The sequence below is a fragment of the Stereum hirsutum genome (assembly GCF_000264905.1).
Source record: "Stereum hirsutum FP-91666 SS1 unplaced genomic scaffold STEHIscaffold_18, whole genome shotgun sequence".
In the NCBI taxonomy this organism is placed as follows: Eukaryota; Fungi; Basidiomycota; class Agaricomycetes; order Russulales; family Stereaceae; genus Stereum; species Stereum hirsutum.
In genome coordinates, this window is record NW_006763148.1 from 832,788 (window position 1) to 854,611 (window position 21,824).

The 21,824-nt window shown below is 51.9% G+C and overlaps 7 protein-coding genes across 7 annotated transcripts; 3 read left to right on the forward strand and 4 right to left on the reverse strand.

The window, feature by feature from the left end:
* Positions 1-111: 111 nt before the first annotated feature.
* On the reverse strand, positions 112-2,354 carry STEHIDRAFT_162162 (uncharacterized protein; the record flags this gene model as incomplete). The annotated part of the gene is made up of 7 exons (XM_007309775.1): positions 112-122; positions 191-330; positions 397-414; positions 475-1,380; positions 1,452-1,665; positions 1,722-1,829; positions 1,895-2,354. The coding sequence occupies 7 exons, from the start codon at positions 2,352-2,354 to the stop codon at positions 112-114; spliced, it is 1,857 nt and encodes a 618-aa protein (XP_007309837.1).
* A 367-nt stretch (positions 2,355-2,721) lies between these two features.
* STEHIDRAFT_142410 (uncharacterized protein) lies at positions 2,722-5,644 on the forward strand (the record flags this gene model as incomplete). Its single annotated transcript, XM_007309776.1, has 6 exons — positions 2,722-3,619; positions 3,682-3,832; positions 3,858-4,195; positions 4,258-4,462; positions 4,515-5,185; positions 5,243-5,644. 5 exons carry the CDS (start codon positions 2,722-2,724, stop codon positions 5,167-5,169), a joined length of 2,247 nt encoding a protein of 748 aa, XP_007309838.1. The 3' UTR covers positions 5,170-5,185; positions 5,243-5,644.
* A 258-nt stretch (positions 5,645-5,902) lies between these two features.
* Positions 5,903-9,385, reverse strand: STEHIDRAFT_125432 (gamma-glutamyltranspeptidase). Its single transcript, XM_007309777.1, has 13 exons — positions 8,761-9,385; positions 8,286-8,592; positions 7,778-8,201; positions 7,601-7,716; positions 7,460-7,522; positions 7,331-7,358; positions 7,187-7,275; positions 7,135-7,141; positions 6,966-7,016; positions 6,722-6,852; positions 6,413-6,566; positions 6,205-6,273; positions 5,903-6,130 (listed from the first exon to the last, which is right to left on the reverse strand). Exons 1-13 carry the CDS (start codon positions 9,162-9,164, stop codon positions 6,087-6,089), a joined length of 1,887 nt encoding a protein of 628 aa, XP_007309839.1. The 5' UTR covers positions 9,165-9,385; the 3' UTR covers positions 5,903-6,086.
* A 516-nt stretch (positions 9,386-9,901) lies between these two features.
* STEHIDRAFT_162165 (uncharacterized protein) lies at positions 9,902-13,985 on the forward strand (the record flags this gene model as incomplete). Its single annotated transcript, XM_007309778.1, has 4 exons — positions 9,902-12,583; positions 12,644-13,043; positions 13,108-13,892; positions 13,944-13,985. The coding sequence occupies 4 exons, from the start codon at positions 9,902-9,904 to the stop codon at positions 13,983-13,985; spliced, it is 3,909 nt and encodes a 1,302-aa protein (XP_007309840.1).
* A 1,575-nt stretch (positions 13,986-15,560) lies between these two features.
* On the forward strand, positions 15,561-17,006 carry STEHIDRAFT_162166 (uncharacterized protein; the record flags this gene model as incomplete). Its single annotated transcript, XM_007309779.1, has 6 exons — positions 15,561-15,612; positions 15,676-15,723; positions 15,777-15,825; positions 15,882-15,981; positions 16,052-16,208; positions 16,279-17,006. 6 exons carry the CDS (start codon positions 15,561-15,563, stop codon positions 17,004-17,006), a joined length of 1,134 nt encoding a protein of 377 aa, XP_007309841.1.
* A 262-nt stretch (positions 17,007-17,268) lies between these two features.
* Positions 17,269-18,534, reverse strand: STEHIDRAFT_162167 (short-chain dehydrogenase/reductase SDR; the record flags this gene model as incomplete). The annotated part of the gene is made up of 7 exons (XM_007309780.1): positions 17,269-17,302; positions 17,361-17,571; positions 17,669-17,821; positions 17,895-18,039; positions 18,112-18,134; positions 18,196-18,427; positions 18,472-18,534. The coding sequence occupies 7 exons, from the start codon at positions 18,532-18,534 to the stop codon at positions 17,269-17,271; spliced, it is 861 nt and encodes a 286-aa protein (XP_007309842.1).
* Positions 18,535-19,390: 856 nt separating this feature from the next.
* STEHIDRAFT_162168 (uncharacterized protein) lies at positions 19,391-21,808 on the reverse strand (the record flags this gene model as incomplete). The annotated part of the gene is made up of 3 exons (XM_007309781.1): positions 19,391-20,045; positions 20,098-20,302; positions 20,365-21,808. The coding sequence occupies 3 exons, from the start codon at positions 21,806-21,808 to the stop codon at positions 19,391-19,393; spliced, it is 2,304 nt and encodes a 767-aa protein (XP_007309843.1).
* Positions 21,809-21,824: the final 16 nt, after the last annotated feature.

Consider the following 21,824-nt stretch of genomic DNA (forward strand, 5'->3'; position numbering starts at 1 on the left):
CCTTGTGAATGCGTCCCAGACCGATCTCGAGAGCGACCACGGATTTCGTTCTAACATTGGTGTGTTTGCTGCCGATAAGGAAGCGTAGGGACGCGTTCGTCATATCGCCCATCAACTGCAGCCTTTCAGCTGTCCGAAACAATGTGTATAAGTAAGAGGACAAAGCAATGTGGAGGGAAGAAGAACAAACCGTCAGGAAGCGCATCGAAGTTTGACCAGTTGACTATAGGCAACTTTGTGTCCAGGTAAGCCGCCTCCGCTAAAGTGAGCTCGGGCTCCAAGGCCAGGAAATCACCTGCGTCATTCGGAGTAAAGCCGTCCGTGATGCGACTGAAATACCGGTCGAAAAAACGATGCAAAGAAACCGGCTTCATAATCAGCACTCCCTCTACAAACGCGACCGTTGTACGAGGTCTGAAAGGCTCTACATGAGCTATGGAGAGCATAGAAGATATCGTACGAATCGTGACGTACCTTCCCGGAAACCACCTCTTGCATCGCTCGAGGAGCCACGCGTGGCTTGGGTTGCTACCGCAAGATAGTAGGCTGTCCAGATGCTTGGTCAAGTACTCCTCGACTCCGTCCGCGTCGAAGCTGCCTGCCCCAGTGAGCGTCACCGTCGGACTGTCCTTGAAAGCGCTGGACTCGAGCACCCTCGTCGCCTCGCCCAGAGAGAGTCCCGTCCCACAAACCATGTATCTGTCCAGAAATGCGTATTCTGTTGAAGCTTTGAGCAACACGGACAGCGGGGGGCGTTTGATCTTGATACTCGTTTCGGAGCAGAAATTATTCGAAAGCTCTCCACTCAGGCCTACTTGTGCCTCGTCCCAAAAGACAATGAAACGTTCCTTGCCGATGGCGCCTGGCCCGCGAGCAAACCATCTGGTCTGCGCGATTTCCGACCATAGGTAGGTTATCTCCACCCTTAGTGTCTCCATATCACAGTGTCGTCCACACTCCGCTATGCGACGGAAGATATCGACTCCCTGCGTGAGCCTATTACAGCCGGCGAGTAGTGGGTCAGCCTGGAGAATGACCCACTCCAGGCGACACTCCTTCTCGGTCCACCACGACGGAACACTTTGGAGGAACCTGAGCAAGACCGACAAGCGAGCCAAGAGGATCATTGCGAAGCATCGGTCAGCAACAACCTTGTTCGCATCGAATGCTTCCTTCGAAGTGGGCTGTGCGTGCCACTCGCTGAACAGAGGCATCTCGTTCATTGCCCATTGCAAGTCAGTAGAGCCACGTCCATGTTCGCTTTCGGCGGCGACCTGAGCGCCTCTAGCCTCTGTGAAAGAGATATAGAAACCCCAGGCAAGCAGAAGACATTCCAGGGCGATGCGAGACTTTCCAGCCCCAGAGACATTTGGGAACAGACTATTCAAAGGTGCCATTGGAAAAGCTCGTAAGCATGGCGAGTCATGGAAGAGGACGGAGGAATATCTTACACGTTCTTCTCGATGGTGAAGAAATCCTTCGCTCTTTCGACAATTGATGGGTCCAAACCTAGTTCTTGCAGAAGTAAGTTGACGAATTCGGCCCCTTTGTGCGTGCCGAACCGATCAGACAGTTTCTTGCCGTCAGCAAAAGCTTTGAACTGTTCGTCGAATTGATCAAGGGCCGCCTTAATGCCCTGTCGGAGCTCGGTCGTCGATACGTGGACTAGCTCGTGGATATATCAGCCCCGGTACTTGCACGAAGGGTAACAATATTCTCACCTTTAGATTTGTATGGAGAGGGCCTTTCTGTGTAGACGTTCGACGGGAGAGGCACTGGTTGTACACCCTCGGGCTTTACCTTAGCGACTCGTACAGTGGAAAATGCAGCTACAATTATAAGGTGCATGAAATGCTCAGAAAGGCGGGACATTAGAACCATGTAATGAACGTACTGTGACTCATTAATTCATAATATGGACGAGGATTCTCTCTATCCGCACTCCTCAGGTTGTCGGCCAAGCGCCATATGTCAGGATGGTCTGCGAGTATTTCCTCTGAATCGGAGGGTCGATTGCAAAGGCCGAGCCCCACCAGCATCGCAACAGTCGAACATGCAGTGACCAAAATAGTTGATAGAATCCGTTCCCAGTCTCGAAAGATAATTTCTTGGTCAGCAGAAGTTAAGGAGTCCCAAGCAGGGCATAAGTCCCTAGAGAGTAGGTGAATAGTAGCCGCACTGGCAGAGCCTGAGGGAGGTGTGGCGTCAGAGCTGTCTTGTGATGGCTGGAGAGACTCGCCATCCTGCGCGAGGTTCAACCGCGGACGGCGTGCAGAATGCAGTCGTGATGGAGATTCCTCAGAGCCTGTGTCGTATTCGGCGTCTAAGTCCGAGTGGTGGCGTCGCTTTGGCATGAAGAGGACGAAATATTATAGCGGGCAAGATGAGGACCGAGGGGGAAAGCGACGACTCGGACTGGGAGCCTAAGAGTAGTAAAGACCGGGGCATTTTAAGGTCCCTACACCTTATTGTTCTTCAAGGTACAGAAGGCAAAGTTATCGTTCAAAGCACAGAGTGGCACGCTAGTATCGTTCAAAGCACAGGGCGGCAAGTTAGTATCGGTCAAAGGCGGAGGATAACTTTGAACGTTGCCACCACGTTGCGGGCGGACACGTGGGAAAAAGTACGTGATGCAGCGCCTCTTAGGCCTTGTCCTTGTTGCTCAAAACGGGCCTTTACTTTCAACACCCATCATCTCTGTATTCTCGTTCAATGCCACCCATGTCCACCCCAACCGTAAAGCGTGCGTGCCCGTACGCATTTGAATCAGTCGACATCCCTCCAGAGAAGCGAGTTCGCATCCAAGCTAACTTATCGCACGACAGGCCAACCCGACCACGAAGAGCCGTTGCCTCCTACCAGTCGAGAGACGCCACCCTGCCGAGCACACCATCCCCGTCGACCACGCCATCCCCATCACTTTGCTTACCAGGACCAACTTCTACAACGACGCGTGTGCTGAGATCTGCGACTAAATCCACACATCCGGTCAAAGAAACCTGCAGTGCAAAGCGTGCGCGATCGCCCGAGAACGAATCCCTCGAGCGTCCTCTCACGAAGCGAGCTCGTACCCATGCACGACTCTGGGTACCTACGCTAGTAGCACCAGTACAGTCTCGAGGAGGCACTTCTTCTACGCCGACGTCATCGTCGACACATCCGACAAAGTCGACTCGCATTGCGAAGCCACAGCGCTTACCGGCCGCTGCGGACGCATCCAAATCATCTCGGTTGATAAAGACAATACCGCCCAGAGAGATACCTCCACCATTCAAAGCGCCATCCGCCAACCTACGATCACTGTCTCGAAGCTCGCCCCCATCTTCGGGTGGCCGTACGATACACTCCACCGCCACCAAGCGCCCACGCCCATACACATCCGAGTTACTCGACGGTCGTCCAACGAAGCAAGTCCGCTTGGAAGCTAGCTTGTCACAGAGCGAACCACACCCGCCGGGGAGAACCATCACATCCTACCAATTGAGATCGAATACACCGTCCCCATCAACCGCTACATCCAAATTTCTACGCTCACCGGAGCCATCTTCTACGACGACACGCGTCCTAAGATCTGCGACCAAATCTACCCATCCGACGAAAGATACCTCCAACGCAAAACGTGCGCGATCACCTGAGGATGAGTCTCTCGAGGGACCTCTGACGAAACGGATTCGTATTCAGGCGCGACCCTGGCTACCTACACTGGCAGCGCCCCTGCAATCTCAAAAATCTACTTCATCCATGTCACCCTCATCGACACTCCCGGCGAAGTCAACTCGTACTGCAAAATCAAAGCGCTCACTGACATCCATGCACACATCCAAACCAGCTCGTGCGTCTAAAGCGACACTATATAGACAAACACCGCCATCCAAAGCACCTTCCACCGCCCTACCATCACTGTCTCAAGACTCGCCTCCATCCTCGGGTGATTGTATGGTGCGCCCCACCGAAGACCGTGTCACTCCAATTCAACCCGGTCTCCAGCGTCGTCATAGGAATGTTTTCAATCTCCTTTGTAGCGGCAGCCTCGGGATCCTCCGCTATTTTGGTCTCCATGAACTTATTATGGCATTAGGACTATGGCCCGGGAGCAGGAACGAGCTCTTTGACTTTCATTTCAAACATCAAGAGCTATACGACATTTACTTGAGGGCTTCAGAGAAGGGTGACTTATACGAGCTTTGCACCTATCGTGAGCTCCCCTGCATACCATACCATCTTTCTACGTATGAGCTAATAGTGAGATGTTCGCAGCCGCACTTCAAAACCCAGTTGATCCTATCATTGAACGTGTCTCTTCGGAATGTGACAGCCTGTTTCAACACATCCGAAACGGTAATCTCCCGTCTGCCTCTTTTTCGACACATCCAGATGCTGCTCCGCAACACCTCGGCAACTTGGATGACCTGGACACTGCGGAGGCACTCAAGCGTGCAGACCAAATCTTCTCTTCTCAGAGGTCAGTCGTCATTTCCACTCCTGCTATCATCAGTATCGTTGACATGGCGCAGAGCCTTCGTTACAGCGACTTCGTCTGCGAAAAGCCGATTGCTCGCCCAGGATCTTCTCCAACATTGGGGATTTTACTTCTCATTTACCTCTGTTGCGACATGCCCAGTCTCGAAAGACCTTGAGCTTGCGGCCAAGATGCTTGACATGAGGCTCACAACGTCGCAGCCTGGCGACGACAAAGCGACCATCGCGCAGGAGTGCTTTTATGCCCTCTACCTCGCCCGTGTTATCGTTTTCTCTGAGTTCCTCGACAGTCTTCCTGATGATCTCAGCGAAGAGCAAGCCCGGAAGGAGTGGCTGTATTTCCAGCTTGCGCCTCCTCGTGCATCCGGTGACTCGGAGGACGACGTTTTTGCTACCGTCTTTCGAGCGATCTCGACTAGCGACCCGGAGGATATCCGGAAGAGTGCGAAGGGCCGAATGATTTCCGCACCGTGGAAACACTACAAATGGTTTCCAAAGTCAATCATTGTCTTTCAGAAGCAGGGGGATCCTTTACCTCTGTTGGATGAGCGTACCGACCCGCCGTTGCATCTCATCATTGACGAAATCACACCGCCTGGTGCTGAATCCTCCGAGGCTTACGCGAGTCGTCGCGCACGTCGCTTCCGGGAGTTGGTCTATGCGCTTTTCTGGCCGGAGGCCATCGCATAACGGACATGCGATCACGGTTCGTACCTTCTGTCTTGGAGTTATATTCAGCGATCTGATAAGTTCTCTCATGTAGAAATTGATCATGACCGCTCACTTGAATTATTTGCTTCTCTCGCCGATTTTTGTCCCGTCCAATTATGTGCATTATCAAATTTTCGATTGTATAAGTTTTCCCCATAGTATTCAGTTGACAGTGTTATACTTATTTTACTATCTTTCACGCTCATGTATTGCTTTCTATTCCTGTATGACTACACTCATGTATTTATTGCTATTCCTGTATGTCTACATCCATGTAGTACGCCACAGTCATGTATTGTTCGTTATTCCTGTACAAGTACACTAGCCGCCACAGCAAGACATTTGTCTTCCTGCAGCCAACACGTCAGAACTCCTAAGCGGAAAACTGTCGTTATTGGTGTCGCTTTCCTTCTCCTGTCTACTCTCTGCATATATTTACCTTCCTTGTTCTCACTATCACGCCATTGTAATCCTCCTCACAAACATAAATAGAACCACTGGTCTGGAGGTTCACCGTGAGGTTGTCGACGTTAACAGAGACCCAGAGTTTCGGACAGGTCTGCACGACGAACTTGTACATAGACCAGCTTTTTCGCTCGAGATGCGATCCAAGGCCTATTCGTGGCCTGGAAGAACCATCATTCGAGCCACCTAACCCTTATCGAGAATTGTTTCTGGATGTGGACGTGGAGGTAGTGTCGACGTGTGATCCGTTTAGCGGGGCGTGTAACAGTTACGCTTCGCGTGTATTGTCACCCGGTATAACACTGCAAACTGCACAGAGAGATAATAAAGGCCACAATAGATGTGTCAATCCCGAGTTAGGAGCAAAAATAAGTCAATCTAGTATGTGCGCCGTATATCACGCAAGCATCCTCCGGATTCAGACTGAATACTCAGTATCCGGCCGCAATTCCGTTCTTCCTCGAGTCGCTCGCAGCTATGAACAAGTCGCCGTCAGACTTGTCTGGAAAGCAAAAACAAAAAAGACAAGGAACGTGTGACGTGACGTACCAAAGATCCTCCCATCCTCCGTCTTCATCACCGCCTGGATGACCGACGACACCCTATTGATATCCATCACTGTACAACCAAAGCAGACAACGCAGGTCAGCTCCCGTCTCTCATTTCCCCTTCAAAAACAGCCTCGGCCTCGCAGAGTTTAAAAGGGAAACAGAAGGTTCCTTCGAAGGCAATGAAGAGGTGAGAAGTAAAGACTTACGTGTGACATTGTGTCCCCTCCCTCTCAACTCCTCGACCACTACCGGGTCGATCACGTCGTCCACCTCCACCGAAAGCGGGAAGAGTTGATCATGCACTCTTCCTTGTTCGATAGCCGCGCTGACGTCGTCGCCCCAGTCCATGTTGAGGAGAACCTATGGAGACACGAACAAAGTATAATGCAGCACGGTTAAGTACGAGTCCGGCCATGTCAAGGAGGACGGGATAAACAGTGGTGGAAGAGGTAGGAATGAAGCGTTCAGGGTGAATGGGGAATGATGAGGAGTAGTCCAGGAGAGAGCGAACACACCTGGAACACGGCTGGGAAAATCTTCGAACCACCCGATCCTCCAATTGCAGTATAGAATGAACCATCTGGATATTCGAGGATCATAGGCGTCGTGGAGGAGAGTGAGCGTTTGCCTGGTTCAGGGTAGTTGTCTGTATACGCAATAGTTGAAATAGTTGTAAGTATCAGTTCATGATGGGTGGGTAAGATCAGTTCAGGATGGAGGGGCGTGAAGGCGGAGCAGGAAGGGGAAAGGGGGACATACAAGGCGAAGGCCAGAGTCCAAACGCATTCGGATGCCCTGGAATCGAGAAGTCTACATCACACCATGCCATGACATCGCATACATATGTTCAGCATTCCGCCCACAGCTCCCAAGATTCGACGGGGTAACTTACCGTCCATCTGAATTACAGAATTCCAGTATTGGAGTCAGTCCATCGGCGTAGCAGAGGAAATCAGAAGAAATAAATAAAAGGGCCGTACCTCATCGTTAAACAGAACGCCCGTCACTGGGTCCATCACCAACGAGCCGAATATAAGGTTAACGGTCGTGGTGAGCGCGACAGCCATGCCTAACGTTCGGGTTCAACTAAAAATAAGAAAGATTTCAAGAAGAAAGACACATACCATCTTTGTCAACGACCGACGTATGGCTCTGCGCATATTTTGATCATCAGTCGATGCAGTGACGGAATGGAATGTGGCGCGCCACACGGAAGCAAATGAGACAGGGGCTAAGCTCGAGTTGCAACTCACGGTTCCAGGATTGAGTGGCACGTCGTACTCCGGCTGGTAGTACTCTGGTGGGTGAGTGTAGTCCTATCGGCACACCAACACAGTAAACAATAAGGATAAGTGTCGTGCGAATAAGATAGAACAGTAGGCGAGGGTACACACGTCGGTCATGTTCGCGAAAATACGAGCACTGAACTCCTTCGTCGGGATCTCGTCAATCCGTTGGGTATCCTCCATGAACGCTGGATCTCCGACTTTCGTCCTAGCCGCGAAACCGACTACCAATAGGCCTATCAGCCCAACCGCGCAAACGGGAATATATGAGGAAACAACACCTACACTTCATTGCCTCCAACATCCTATGCACATTCAACCCCGTCCTCCCTTCCTCCATCCAATTCTCCTCTTTATAACCCTCCACCAAGTTAAACATATGCAACAACACCCCTCCACTCGTCGGCGCATGCGGTACGTAAATCTTCCTACCCCTATAACTCCCTTCCAATGCCCTCCTCACCTTAACTTCATAACCAGCCAAGTCCTCTAGCGTCATGATCCCGCCTGTGGCTTGGATCTTTTCGATCATGGCGGCAGCGATGGGGCCGGCGTAGAACGCCGAAGAGCCATTGGTAGCGATGGAGGAGAGGGTGTGCGAAAGGGCGGTGCGGCGGATGGTGGACCCCTCGGTTAAGATTTCGCCGTTGGGGGCGAAGATGGAGGACCAGTCGGGGTTGGAGAGGATGTAGTCCTGGAAGATGTCGAGCTATACCAAAATACCAAATTGCAATATCAACGGTTCAGCACACGACACATACGTTGAGCCAAATGTCATTGTATATGAGCTCACCTCCAGCCTCCTCCCCAACTCCACGTCGACCTCCCATCCCGATGCCAACTCCACGCTCGGCCTGACCAACCTCTCCCAAGGCAGTTTACCCCACCTCTTATGCACTTCTTCGAGGCCTTTGACTTCGCCCGGAACAGCGACAGCGAGACCGCCCCAACGAGCTTTGTCGGGGTCGTCGGTGTACATGTCTTTGTGCGCACCGGATGGTGCTGTTTCACGGAAGTCAACGGTCCAAACTTCCGAGGTGCCGTTCGGTGTAGAGGGAGGGAGGCGGACGGTCATGAAGCCTCCGCCACCTATACCAGAGCTGTGAAGTTCGTTGTTTAGCGTGTGTGGGTAAGGTCAGGAGATATAAGTGGACGTTATAAATGGCTATTTTGCGAACCACGAGATGGCATTCGAACGAGATTGCGCAAAATTGCTGATGACACAGAGCACGAGTAGCGTATGCTACTCAATTGAAGGATATACTCACGAGAACATGTTCACGACGCCAGTACAGAAGATAGCGGCGACCATCGCATCGACCGCGTTTCCTCCATCCTTCATGACCTGGACTCCAATATTCGAACATCTAACGTTCTCACTTGCGACCGCGCCATGTTTAGCCTCAACCAAGTATGCCGGATTACGATGTTTGTCACTGACGTGAGCACCGTGAGGAAGATGTCCATAGTGTGGCGCATACGGATGAAGGTGGCGACGATAGAAGAAGTCGCGTGCGGTGAGAGAGACGACTGAGATGATGAGGAGAGAGGCGAGGAGATGTTTCCAGGTGCGAGTCCATTTACTCTGTTTATGAGAGTTGTTACGAGTCTGGACGGGGAATTCTATTGAGTCTATAGAGTCCTGTGGCACAGAAGTATACACTGCAGGCATGACAGGCCCTTTGGAGTCTGTATAAATTTATGGAAATGATGTCAGTCCAGCTGAAATATCGCGACTCCTATCTCTCCCAGAGAGAACGAGGAGAGTCAGAATGACTGAGCTCGTAGGTACTAGTACAGTACCTGCTATCCAGTCCATTGTGACCTTCTCGGTTGTGTGAGCATTGTTGGCTGGCATGGCACCGGAGAAGGGGGACGTCGGAGGCGGTTCACAAGCAGCTCAACGTGTCCTTCCGCCATAATGAGCTGTATTTAGCTGAGAAATTCCGATATCAAAGACGGCTCGATGAGGATAAGCACATTCCCGATGGCTCCGTGCCGCGGGACTTCCTGTAATGGTCTCGGCAGCGGCCCGCCACGTGCGGACGCGTCGCGGTCACGAGCAGCAGCGACGCGTCCAGCCATTTTTCCAAGCCTCTTCCTTCTTCGCCGTCGCCGTCGCCACCGAGTGGCTCGAGCGTCCCATAGGTTTGCTCGATGCCTAGTCGCTCGCGCATCTTTTCTCAGCGAGAGAAAACTCCTGTGAGCGATGCAGCATCTGCTCTCCAAGGGTTTCCAAACAGTCGGTGAGTCCGAGAAGTTCTTGCCACGGTGCAACGAGCCGACTATTTTTCAGACTGTCCTCCACGATCATCAAGACAGACCAAGGCAAGCCCACTGCATCATGATTTTAATCGGAATTACCGTTGAAGAGGTGATTCATCAGGACAAGTAGTACCGGACCTCGCCATGCATCCCGTTAAACGTCGACGGCTTGACGGTCTCAACAATCGCTACGACAACATGATCGACCAAGTCCATCTCATGTCCCGAGGACCCATCGCAAAGCCTCGTCACCGACCCAGCCATTCTTCTGGATCTTCGTCTATCAGTAGTCATGACATGCCACATACACCTCTCGATGCTTACACTAGTGCACTCACTGAAGGTCGACTAGGAAAGGACTTCTCGGTACTCAAGATGAAAGATGCTAGCTCTTCGAATCATCGAAGCTCATCGCCAAACTCTGATCTTGTCGAGCCGGAACCACCGCGACCTGTCGAGCCTCTCCCATCTTGGCTGAATGGCGCCTTATCTGGCCTTGATTCTCGACATCCTCTTCGAAATCTCGTGTCTCTTTCAAACTCTGCTCCCCATAATTTCGAGACTCGGCCTATCAAGGGGAATACAAATGTACCGACCTCCAGGACTGAGGACCCTGATAATGTCTTCTCATTCCACCCTCCTTCCAGCGATTCCGTACCGCCCGCTGAACTGCCGGACACCAGTCTCATCGAGTCTAACGACCTTTCTCCTCTGAATACCTCGGTATATGCGCCTCACATGACTCACCATGCTTCCGACGACGATAGACCTGCTTCATATTCCTCGACCAAAGACTCGTTCATCCCTCCTGATCACATATATGCGCCTGCTTTCACTCACCAAGTTGCTCCAAATGACCTCTATGCTTTATCTTCTCCCCTTCTTGCGCCTCCTGCTCTTGCTCCTACGCCTTCTCTTGTTATGCACTTGAACAACTCGCATGCCTTATTGTCTCCCTCTAACTTATCCCCTCATGAACCGATCCCGTTCTCGAGACCTGGGCCTGCTAGAAACGTCTCTTTTTCTCGTCAAATCACAGCTGTGTCACCGCCTTCTTGGAAGAACGCACCTGCATACCAGACCTCTTCGTCTCGTTCTGCGCTTTCTTTGCCTTTCAACAATCGGAATAGCCAGGCTCATACCATCGCATTTGGATCATCCACTCTCGGCTCTTTCATCTCGTCTCGTCCATCCCGTCGCAGCGCTATTACCTCTCCTTCTGATCTCTCTCCTGAAGCCGCTCAACTTGCCGAACGTCACGACACCGTGTCTCCGCCAATCTCTGCTTCTTCTTCGGCCTCTGGCGACCCCGCATCTCACAAGGCGCTCACGAAATCGCGTCCACTCCTTACGATACGTCACCCAGGCTCTTCTCCCATCATTTCATCCAACGAACATGCATCGGGACCGTCTAGTTCGACTACTGCAGCGACTCTCATACCTATGGAAGTGGATGTAGACGGCCCTTCCCGTCCCTCGAACTTCCATGACCCTGACGATACTCTTCTGAACCATGACGTCCATATCGAAAGCCCATATAACACGCCTTCATCTTCCTCACTCTCCTCGCCTCCCGCTCCTGCCTTCGCTCTCGCACCAGCACCAGCACCAGCACCATTTTCCCTCCCCGGCCCTACATTCTCAACGTTCTCGTTTTCCCGTAAAGCACCTCCGCCTATATACTTCTCGTCTCCGACCGAGGACCCATCCTCTGATTTCGATATCCCACACGATGCGGTAGACGTGGGCGAGGAATCATATTCGTCTCCTTTCCTTTCTGAAGCTGAGATGGAAGGGAAGGGGGAGGTACGAGGCAGGGTTGAAGACGATAGGAAGATGGACGGCGACGGAGTCGGTAACATGGAGGGCGGGAGTGCAGGCGAGAGGAATATGGATGTCGATGAGACTTCAGATGGGGGTTTAGATGTGGATGTGGATTATGAGACGCTAGGGTTTCGATGGGAGCCATTCGTGAGAGACGGTCGTTCACATTCGAATGCAGGCGCGGATTCGAAGTCGACGGTCGTTCGTCCCTCCAACCCCCTCGCCGGCCCCGCATGGTTCAACTCTCGCAGATCGAACTCACAATCGCAAAAACCTGCTCCGCCATACAGCAACATAAATTTCAACGCATTCACTCCTATTCCCGAAGACTCGGTCCTTGAATTCGAAGACGACGAAGCGTATAGTCTTCCCTCTACGCTCGTTCGACGATCCCGTTCTACAGACCCTGATTTCCCCACTGACCACGAGCCCCCTCCACCATTCATCCAACACAATAACGACGAGCAAAGTCAGAGTATACCACCATCCCGCAGTCCGACTCCGTATCCGAGCTGGGAAGTCCCCGCTCCACGACGGCCCACCGTGTCCCATTCAAACTCGAACTCGAACCAACGCCATGAAGACAATGCACAGAGACCCTCTGGCGAGGAAGCAGGTAGTAATATGGATATAGATGTCGAGAACCAAATGGACTTCGAAGTGGAAGAGGACGCGTCGAAAGCTTTTGCTCCCGCTCCAGGGATATACGTCTCGCCTTTGAGGAAGAACAACGAGCGTTCGGAGGGTTCTGATGAGTCTCAAGGGTCTGGGGAGATACCGCGCGTGGTGGGAGCGAGGGGTGAGGAGTCTTGGAGGGAGAGTAGAAGTGGAATGGTAGAAAGGGAGAAGGAGGGTGGCCAAATGGACATGGATGTCGCTGAGCACAGTGACGTTACGAAATTGAAGGTGGAGGGTGAAGATCGCGGTGAGGAGAGGCATGATTATACGAGGTCATTTGATAACAAGGGAAAAGTTGGCGAGAACGGTATGCCGTGCCGAGAGGTAGAAGCTCCTTTCTCAAAGTTCTTTGTTGATCTTCCGCTGATTTCTAACGATACGTAGTCGAAATTTGCGGAACATACATTGGTAACCGCACGACCGCATACTATCGATCATCGTCCTTCAATGCAAGTTCGACCGGGGAATGATCCACGACTCAGACATCAGCTTGCTCCCCCGGATGCGAAGGTGCAGATTCCTTCACCGCACCATGGCGCAGCGATATATCGTCCGTCTGAATCACCGGATGATCATGGACCCCTGATGTCGTTCGGAGTACCACGACCCTCGGTGTCGTCTACAACACTTCCGCATACGCCACCACGCAAGAACAGACCTTCGACTCCAAGCGTCCATAGTATCTCGCCTCCTCCGCCACAACGTATTATCAATGGTCTTGATAGTGCTAGAAACTCCACGGGCTCGAAGTCTGCCCTATCGAGAGAAGGAGGGGCAACCCCAGGTGCGTGATTTATGTCCATAGACGTCCGACTGACCGTCAGGACCCAGTCTCATCGTGCGTTCAGGCCGTCAGTCAGGCGGGGGCGAAGACGCACAGCCCGACTCACAAATAAGTAATTCGACTTTAGTGCCAACGGATGATATATATCGTGTCCCGCAAACACCTCCCCGTCGTACTTCGACTGCTATGGATCTTTCTTTTCCGACTCAGACCAATGGCTCCACGCAAGATGTCCCATCTAATTACCCCCATACCAATGGCACGCCTCACTCCGTCGAGCCCTTTGCGCGGTCCTCTATCACGACGGATGTACAAGCACCCCCTCCCGTCACGCCTCCACTCCGTAAACCGCGCGACGTCGATGCCATCATGGAAGAGATAGGAATCAGCATCAACAGCGTACAATTGGACAGTGCGCGTCACCGCGATCGCAATGCTGCATTCATAACCCCCATCGGCATCTCCAGTCAACTTCGCGTTCGCCCCAACGCACAACCCGAAAGAACTCAGGTCCGCACTGCTACCCCGATTCCGTCCCGCTTGACGGAGATGATGATGGCGGCGATAACGACTACTCGAGATCGTAATAAAGTTCAAGTTCAAGGATGGAAACCTGTGTCTTCGTTACGTGCGCCTTTGCCACCTCTCCCATCTCCGACAGGCTTACGGCAGCAGCGAATGTCTACATTATCGTCGCTTTCCGGGCCCAAGGCATATACAAGCAGCGGTAATGGGCAGGAAGCAGGTCAAGGAGAGGTACACAGTGCTGCCAGCAGCGCCAACGACGACGTGGAGATGATGCAGTCGACGGCAGACCCTTCGCGTACACATTCTATTACTGGGACCGAGGTTGGCAAAGAATGCGAGGGGGAAGGTCAGAGTTACTTATTCGCGTCCCAGGAGATGGGCTCGGAACACGATAGCATAGAGTCTTGGGGATGACGCTTGAAACTGAAGAGGGCGGCTCTTATGCTTTGACTTCCAGACTAGTGCGGGCCCCCATCTTTGCTATCTTCAAGGTTCCAAGTCTTATATCCTCGTCTGTCCATCCGTAATTCGTCATACTAGACCTGATCTTTCTTGTCAACGGCACTGCATATGACCGGTCTCTCAGGCTGAGGTAAGCTCTCGTCCATCTTGAGGACCGCGCAAAGCTAACAGTTTTAGGCCAACAGACGATCTTGTGCAAGGTGTATACGCAGGTGAACCAGAGAAAAAGCGGGTCACTGGTCCATGACAGGGACACGACTTGAGGCTTCCTGTTGAAGGAAATGATCATCACCTGTCCAGTCTCAAACGGTCAAGATTGCTGTTCGTCCGCTTCCTCCGGACAAATACACAGGAATACGGTCCCTCATCACAGTCAAAGGTAAGGTAAGGTAAATGCCATCGGTCTCCGGCGATGCAGTTCTTAATCTTTTGTTGATCGCTTTTCTTTATTCCTTCTGGTGCTCTCCGGACCCGCCAGCTGTTGTACTAGGATCGCGCCACTGGCATCATTTGCTGCTCCCTCGCAAGACAGTCATCAGGTTTACAAGCTTTGGACTCACACTGAACCGGCTGTGAATTTCGAAAGACTCCTGCTCGGTAGAAAAGAGTTATTCGAATAATCATCCATGCTCACGAACGATCAGACGCTTCTTGTTGAGGTTACGACGTCATGGATGTTGTGTATTCTGGCACGTCATGATATTCCACTCGCGGCCACGGTCGGGTCGTGAATACTTATCCCTCTTTGAGCTTGAATGTTTCACCGAAACTGGCAGGAACGAACCCACGGTGATTGGTGTCTTTTTCTATGTTTTTTCTCTAACGCAGGCGGTGGGAGGGTATGCACTCGTGGCCGGCTTCTCCCGTGGTCAGTTCTGGCTGGAGATGAATGATATCGAACCGGCTTGAAGATATATGTGAGGCTCCCTCCGTAACACCTCCGACGTCCGTATTGACCGTTTCTTGATAGGGAGCGACGTCAACCGTCAAGTCCGGCTGTGCGACTCTGAAGGCCATATTAGGACACTCTATTATGTGCCGAACGGCACGGTTCTCCTATCAATCTTACGCGTCGCCCGTGACGCTGATTTCTCGCTTTTCAACAACATCCATCCATGAAAATGTCGCACTTTTGCAGCTCAAAAAGACCCCTATCTGAGTCACCATGACGTCATTCCATTGAAAGCGAGAACACCCGTCCTGCTCGAGGTCGCAGCAGTGCATTTCGTCTCGAGTTTCAAAGTCGGTGGGTTCGGAGCTCCATGGGTGTTCTAATCCAGGTGCATGGCCCTCGACAGCGCGAACTTTATCTCTCCTTGGCTGTGAAGTTTTGAACTTGTGACGCTATCATAGCGCGTCGGTCTCATAGGCTCCGATGCGTATAAGAGCTTCTGTCGACCGGACCACGGAGCAAATTCTCTCTTTCTCTTTCCCTTCATACAGCTTGCGCCAGACCAAGCAATATAAAATAAACTCTTGCCTATTCCAAATTTCTCCTCTCCTTGTCGAATAGATTGTGTCTATACCATGGCATATAACTGGTATCAGACTCACGCTCCCGGCTGGGGAACACAGCAATGTGAGTGCCTTTCGCGGGTTTCAGCTCAGGGTGATGGCATATTTAACATCCGTTCCGTTGAAGACCAATTTGGACCTCCGCCATCCCCAGGGTACCTTACTAGCCCATCATGTAAGTATCCTCGCCCATTAGTTATATACAAGATTACTGACGGCCTCAAAAAGGGGGCGGACGGGACTACTACAGAGCCCACGTGGGACGGACAGAAGATTTGTGCGTATATCATACTTCGGGAAGTACATATGCTTATCAGTGGTGGTACATCACAGGGATTTGTACGAGTACGCCATGAACAAGCTCGCCTCTGGAGCTCTGGGTGTTGGTAAACACGAAGCGAAAAGATGGCACAGACTTGCATACGCTGGCCTCGTGAGTTTGAGATTTCGCTTCACCTCTTGACGCCTTTGGTGGAGTCTAACTTGATCACTCTGAAATGCAGGGGGAGGTCGCTAGGATGCTTCCTACTGAGATTGGCTACGCAGCTGCCTACGAAGCCTATCGAATTTACATCCATCATAACGCAAGGCTGTACGAGTCACTATATAGTCGCCCTGAACGGCAACGAGAGGCGTTGGTGGCCACAGCCGTAGCAGAAGGTTCGTCCGTCTATTCCTAATCGTGGAAACGACTTGCGCACCTTCATCTCACACGACGTCAATCTATCAGTCCAGCGTCTTTGGCAAGACACCGGCCGCGCTTACGACGAATTCGGCCTTCGGACCGCAGCTGAAGCAGCAGCTGCAAGCGCTGCTTTAATATTCAGAAACCATCTCGAATACGACGCCAACGACCCCTATGGAACCACAGGAGGAGGGGGATACCGTCGCACGCGCCACAATTCCATTGCCCCTTCTACGGCCAGCTCTCCATACTCGTCCTCATACTCACTCGACCCGTATGCACTTGATGACTCCACGCTTCGACGCAGCAGGTATGGGTATAGAGACGGCATCAATCGATCACCCTACCTTGGTGGCGTCGGTGGCGTCGGGGCTGGTGCTGGAGGTGCTGGAGGTGTTGGGGCGTTGAACACCTATAACTCAGCTGCATCGATGCCTGTACCCATGCCTTCTTCTTCGCCCTATCCCGGTCACACTTCTTACCCCGCTTCATATGCACAAGGATCGATCGTCCTCCCTCCTGCCTCGACTTCATACGGCGGGGCACCCTCGACTTCATACTCCACGGGTTATCCGCAAGGCCCCGCGGCTTTACCCGTCTCGCAGGGCTACCCTTCGACTTACTCGTCTGGCGGCAGCTACGGCGGGATGGGACAGCAGCAGCCACCGGTCGTGGTTATCCCACAGACTGGTCATCATCATCATCATAGGCATCGAAGCCTTGGTCTCGGGCACAGGCATCGACGGCACAGGAGCTTGGAGAGGTATTATTGAAGTACGGAGTGACGTGGAGTTTATGAGCTCATGCAACGTTCTGAGGTGACGATCCGGCAGTGATATCACTGTGCGATAGTAATTATGGCTAGGGCGGCTGGCTTCTTGTTGGAACATGTGGCGTGCCTTCGCGAACGCTTCTTTCTTATATTATATCCAACTCAATAGTTAATCTGTACACCTCTTCGGCAGCGATACCCCTACCCCTATGTACACCCTTCCAGAAAATAATCCTAAATCGCTTCTTCAACCCATCTTTCCTTCACCCACGTCCCACATAGGGCATATTCGTTGCCCTAATCATCCAGACGTTTCAGTGCGAGAGACCGAATAATCAAACAAACAGAGACGTACATGATGTTGAACTCTAGAACCGTCACGCTATTTGGCAAACTGGCTATAGACACGATCTGGCTCGCTACAAACTTCACGTCGAATGAACCCTCCGGTGCCATCTTCCCATATGGCTGAAGGTGCATGATATTTCTATCTTCCTCAGGGTTCGTGTCCGTTGGAAGGAGTGAAGGGCCATTGTGGGCAGAGGACATAGGTGTGTAGGCGTTGCCTGTCGGTAATAAGATTTAGATGCACCGGAGCAAGCAAAATGATCGAGTCAGTGTTGAGGGTAATGTAGGGTGGACTGGTTGAGAAGAGGAGCACACCAATATCAATTTGAGTGCACGCTATGTTATGCGCCCGTCCGTCCAACGCTGTCGATTTCGTCAACCCGGTGATAGCATGTTTCGCCACAGTATATGCTAGCGAGTTTGGCCGAGGGGCATGTGCGGCCAGAGAACCGTTGTTGACGATACGTCCTAAACGCCATCCACGAATTAGTTCTCTCGGAATAGCGTTCGGTGGCGAGTAAGATTTATCATCAAGTCGTACCTCCGGGCGGGTTCTGCGCTTTGAACACACGTATCGCTTCCCGTGTACACATGAAAGGAGCGGTGACGTTAGTCGTCATCACTGCGTTGAAGGTATCGAGCGAGAGGTCTTCGGTGAGCGTTCCGTTTGCTGAGATGCCTGCGTTCTAGACATCCAAGACATTAGCTGAGTGTAAATCGGCAATTATGAGGCAAATATGCAGAGGCATGAATCATACATTGAAGATCATGTCGACACGACCTAGCATACAAAGCAAGTGAGCAATTAGCACTGCACCTAGATTCGGTCAAGTGTCACCTACCGAACTTTTCTACTGTCTTTGCAAAAAGTTGCCGAATAAACTCTTCGTTTGTGATGTCTCCTGGTGCAACCAGGAAAGAATCCTCTCCAATATCCGTTCCAGTACGATCCTTGCGTGATTGGATGCATACCGACCGAGTCTCAAGAAGCTGGGTCTCTCGGCGTGCGGTGAGTGTGACAGACCATCCGGCTTCCGCAAGTGCAACGGCTGTCGCACGGCCGATGCCTGTACACTTGAGAGGGGTGCATGAATGTACACGTCAATGCATGTTCATACAATGGGAGCGCAAGACTGGCCAGAAGATGCTCCGGTTATGATGGCGATCTTGGCTTGGGACATCGAGGAATAGCGATAGTATCGAGCACTTTGTGATGGAATTCGAACGTCAGGCTTGGTCAAGAGAATCGAAAATTATACATATGCTAATCTCTAACGCAAGATAATGAGGAGTCCAATGGATGGTCTGCGACTGACCGATGTTACTGTAACTGTCCGCAACTAGGTTCTGGCGAGGATCGGTACCGTTAACCTCCCTCTCCGCGGACGAAACGTTCTACGATAACAATATGAGAGTCTTTGAAACGATTTTCCAAGAATTAGGTCGACGAAGCTGGCAACGGGATACGGGCAAGCTGAAGCAGCATCGGCGTTTGGGCCACATCGAGCTCTTGATCAGTAACGCCACGTGTGTTCGAATTTACAACACAAGGTTTGGAACACGCCTTAGAGAGGGGACTTGAACAACATCAAGATGCCACACCGACAACGACGACTTTCCACTCAGAAATTCTGACGTGTTGGTCACAGGAAGGCGAATGTTTTGCTGTGGCGGCTGGTGTAAGTACTTCTACAGGGATAACGAAAAATACATGAGTTTGGCGTACTACAAGAGTGTAGTCATACAGGAATAGCGAGCAATTAATACATGATGAATAACGAGCAATACAAGAGCGGGAAAGATAGTAAAAAATAACACTGTTGACTGAATCGTATGGGGAAAACTTATAGTCGAAACTTTGATAATGCACAGAGTTGGACGAGACAAGAATCGGCGAGAGAAACAGACGGGACAAGAATTGGCGAGAGAAGCAGACGATTCGAGTGGGCGGTCATGATCAATTTCTACATGAGAGAACTTATCAGATAGCTGAATATGAATGCTAGACAGAAGGTACGAACCGTGATCGCATGCCCGTTATGCGATGGCCTCCGGCCAGAAAAGCGCATAGACCAACTCCTGGAAGCGACGTGCGCGACGACTAGCGTAAGCCTCGGAGGATTCAGCACCATGTGGTGTGATTTCGTCAACGATGAGATGCAAGGGCGGGTCGGTATCCTCATCCAACAGAGGTAAAGGTTCGCCCTCCTTCTGAAAGACCCTGATTGACTTTGGAAACCATTTATAATGTTTCCACGGTGCGGAAATCATTCGGCCCTTCGCACTCTTCCGGATATCCTCCGGGTCGCTAGTCGAGATCGCTCGAAAGACGGTAGCAAAAACGTCGTCCTCCGAGTCACCGGATGCACGAGGAGGCGCAAGCTGGAAATATAACCATTCCTTCCGGGCTTGCTCTTCGCTGATATCATCAGGAAGACTGTCAAGAAACTCAGAGAAAACAACAACACGGGCGAGGTAGAGGGCATAAAAGCACTCCTGCGCGATGGTGGCTTTGTCATCGCCAAGCTGCGACGTTGTGAGCCTCATCTCAAGCATCTTGGCCGCAAGCTCAAGGTCTTTCGAGACTGGGCATGTGGCAACAGAGGTAAACGAGAAGTAGAAGCCCCAATATTGGAGAAGATCCTGGGCGAGCAATCGGCTTTTCGCAGACGAAGACGCTGTAACGAAGGCTCTGCGCCATGTCAACGATACTGATGATAGCAGGAGTGGAAATGACGACTGACCTCTGAGAAGAGAAGATTTGGTCTACACGCTTGAGTGCCTCCGCAGCGTCCAGGTCATCCAAGTTGCCGAGATGTTGCGGGGCAGCATCTGGCTGTGTCGAAAAAGAGGCAGACGGTAGATTACCGTTTCGGATGTGTTGAAACAGACTGTCACATTCCGAAGAGACACGTTCAATGATAGGATCAACTGGGTTTTGAAGTGCGGCTGCGAACATCTCACTATTAGCACATATTTAGGAAGGTGGTATGGTATGCAAGGTAGCTCACGATAAGTGCAAAGCTCATACAAGTCGCCCTTCTCTGAAGCCCTCGAGTAAATGTCGTATAGGTCTTTATGTTCGCGGGCAAAAGCAGAGAGCTCCTTTCTGCTCCCGGACCAAAGTCCTAATGCCATGATAAGTTCGACAACACCGAAACAGCGGAGAATCATGAGGCTGCCGCCGTAAAGGAGATTGAAAACATCCCTGTGACGACGCTGGAGACCGGGTTGAATTGGAGTGGGATGGTTCTCGGTGCGGCGCACCATACAATAAGCCGAGGATGGAGGAGAGCCTGGATACGGTGATGCTTTGAATGGTGTTGGTATTTGTCTGGGTGGCACCGCTCTAGACGAGCGAGATGATTTGTATGCGCGCGTAGATGCTGATGAGCGCTTCGTTTTTACGGTACGTGTCGATTTGGTTTGGAGTGTCGATGAGGTAGCTTTTTGAGATTGCACGGATGCTACCAGTGTAGGTAGCCAGGGTCGCGCCTGAATACGAATTCGTTTCGTCAGAGGTCCCTCGAGAGACTCATCCTCAGGTGATCGCGCACGTTTTGCATTGGAGGTATCTTTCGTCGGATGGGTAGATTTGGTCGCAGATCTTAGGACGCGTGTCGTCGTGGAAGATGGTTCCGGTGAGCGTAGACATTTGGATGTAGCGGTTGATGGGGACGGTGTATTCGATCTCAATTGGTAGGATGTGATGGTTCTCCCCGGCGGGGTTGGTTCGTTCTGTGACAAGCCAGCTTCCAAGCGGACTTGCTTCGTTGGACGACCGTCGAGTAACTCGGATGTGTATGGGCGTGGGCGCTTGGTGGCGGTGGAGTGTATCGTACGGTCACCCGAAGATGGGGGCGAGCTTCGAGACAGTGATCGTAGGTTGGCGGATGGCGCTTTGGATGGTGGAGGTATCTCTCTGGGCGGTATTGTTTTTATCGAGCGAGATGATTTGGATGCGTCCGCAGCGGCCGGTAAGCGCTGTGGCTTCGCAATGCGAGTCGACTTCGTCGGATGTGTCGACGATGAGGTCGGCGTAGAAGAAGTGCCTCCTCGAGACTGTACTGGTGCTACTATCGTAGATACCCAGAGTCGTGCATGGGTACGAGCTCGCTTCGTGAGAGGACGCTCGAGGGATTCGTTCTCGGGCGATCGCGCACGCTTTGCACTGCAGGTTTCTTTCACCGGATGTGTGGATTTAGTCGCAGATCTCAGCACACGCGTCGTCGTAGAAGTTGGTCCTGGTAAGCAAAGTGATGGGGATGGCGTGGTCGACGGGGATGGTGTGCTCGGCAGGGTGGCGTCTCTCGACTGGTAGGAGGCAACGGTTCTTCGTGGTCGGGTTGGCCTGTCGTGCGATAAGTTAGCTTGGATGCGAACTCGCTTCTCTGGAGGGATGTCGACTGATTCAAATGCGTACGGGCGCGCACGCTTTACGGTTGGGGTGGACATGGGTGGCATTGAACGA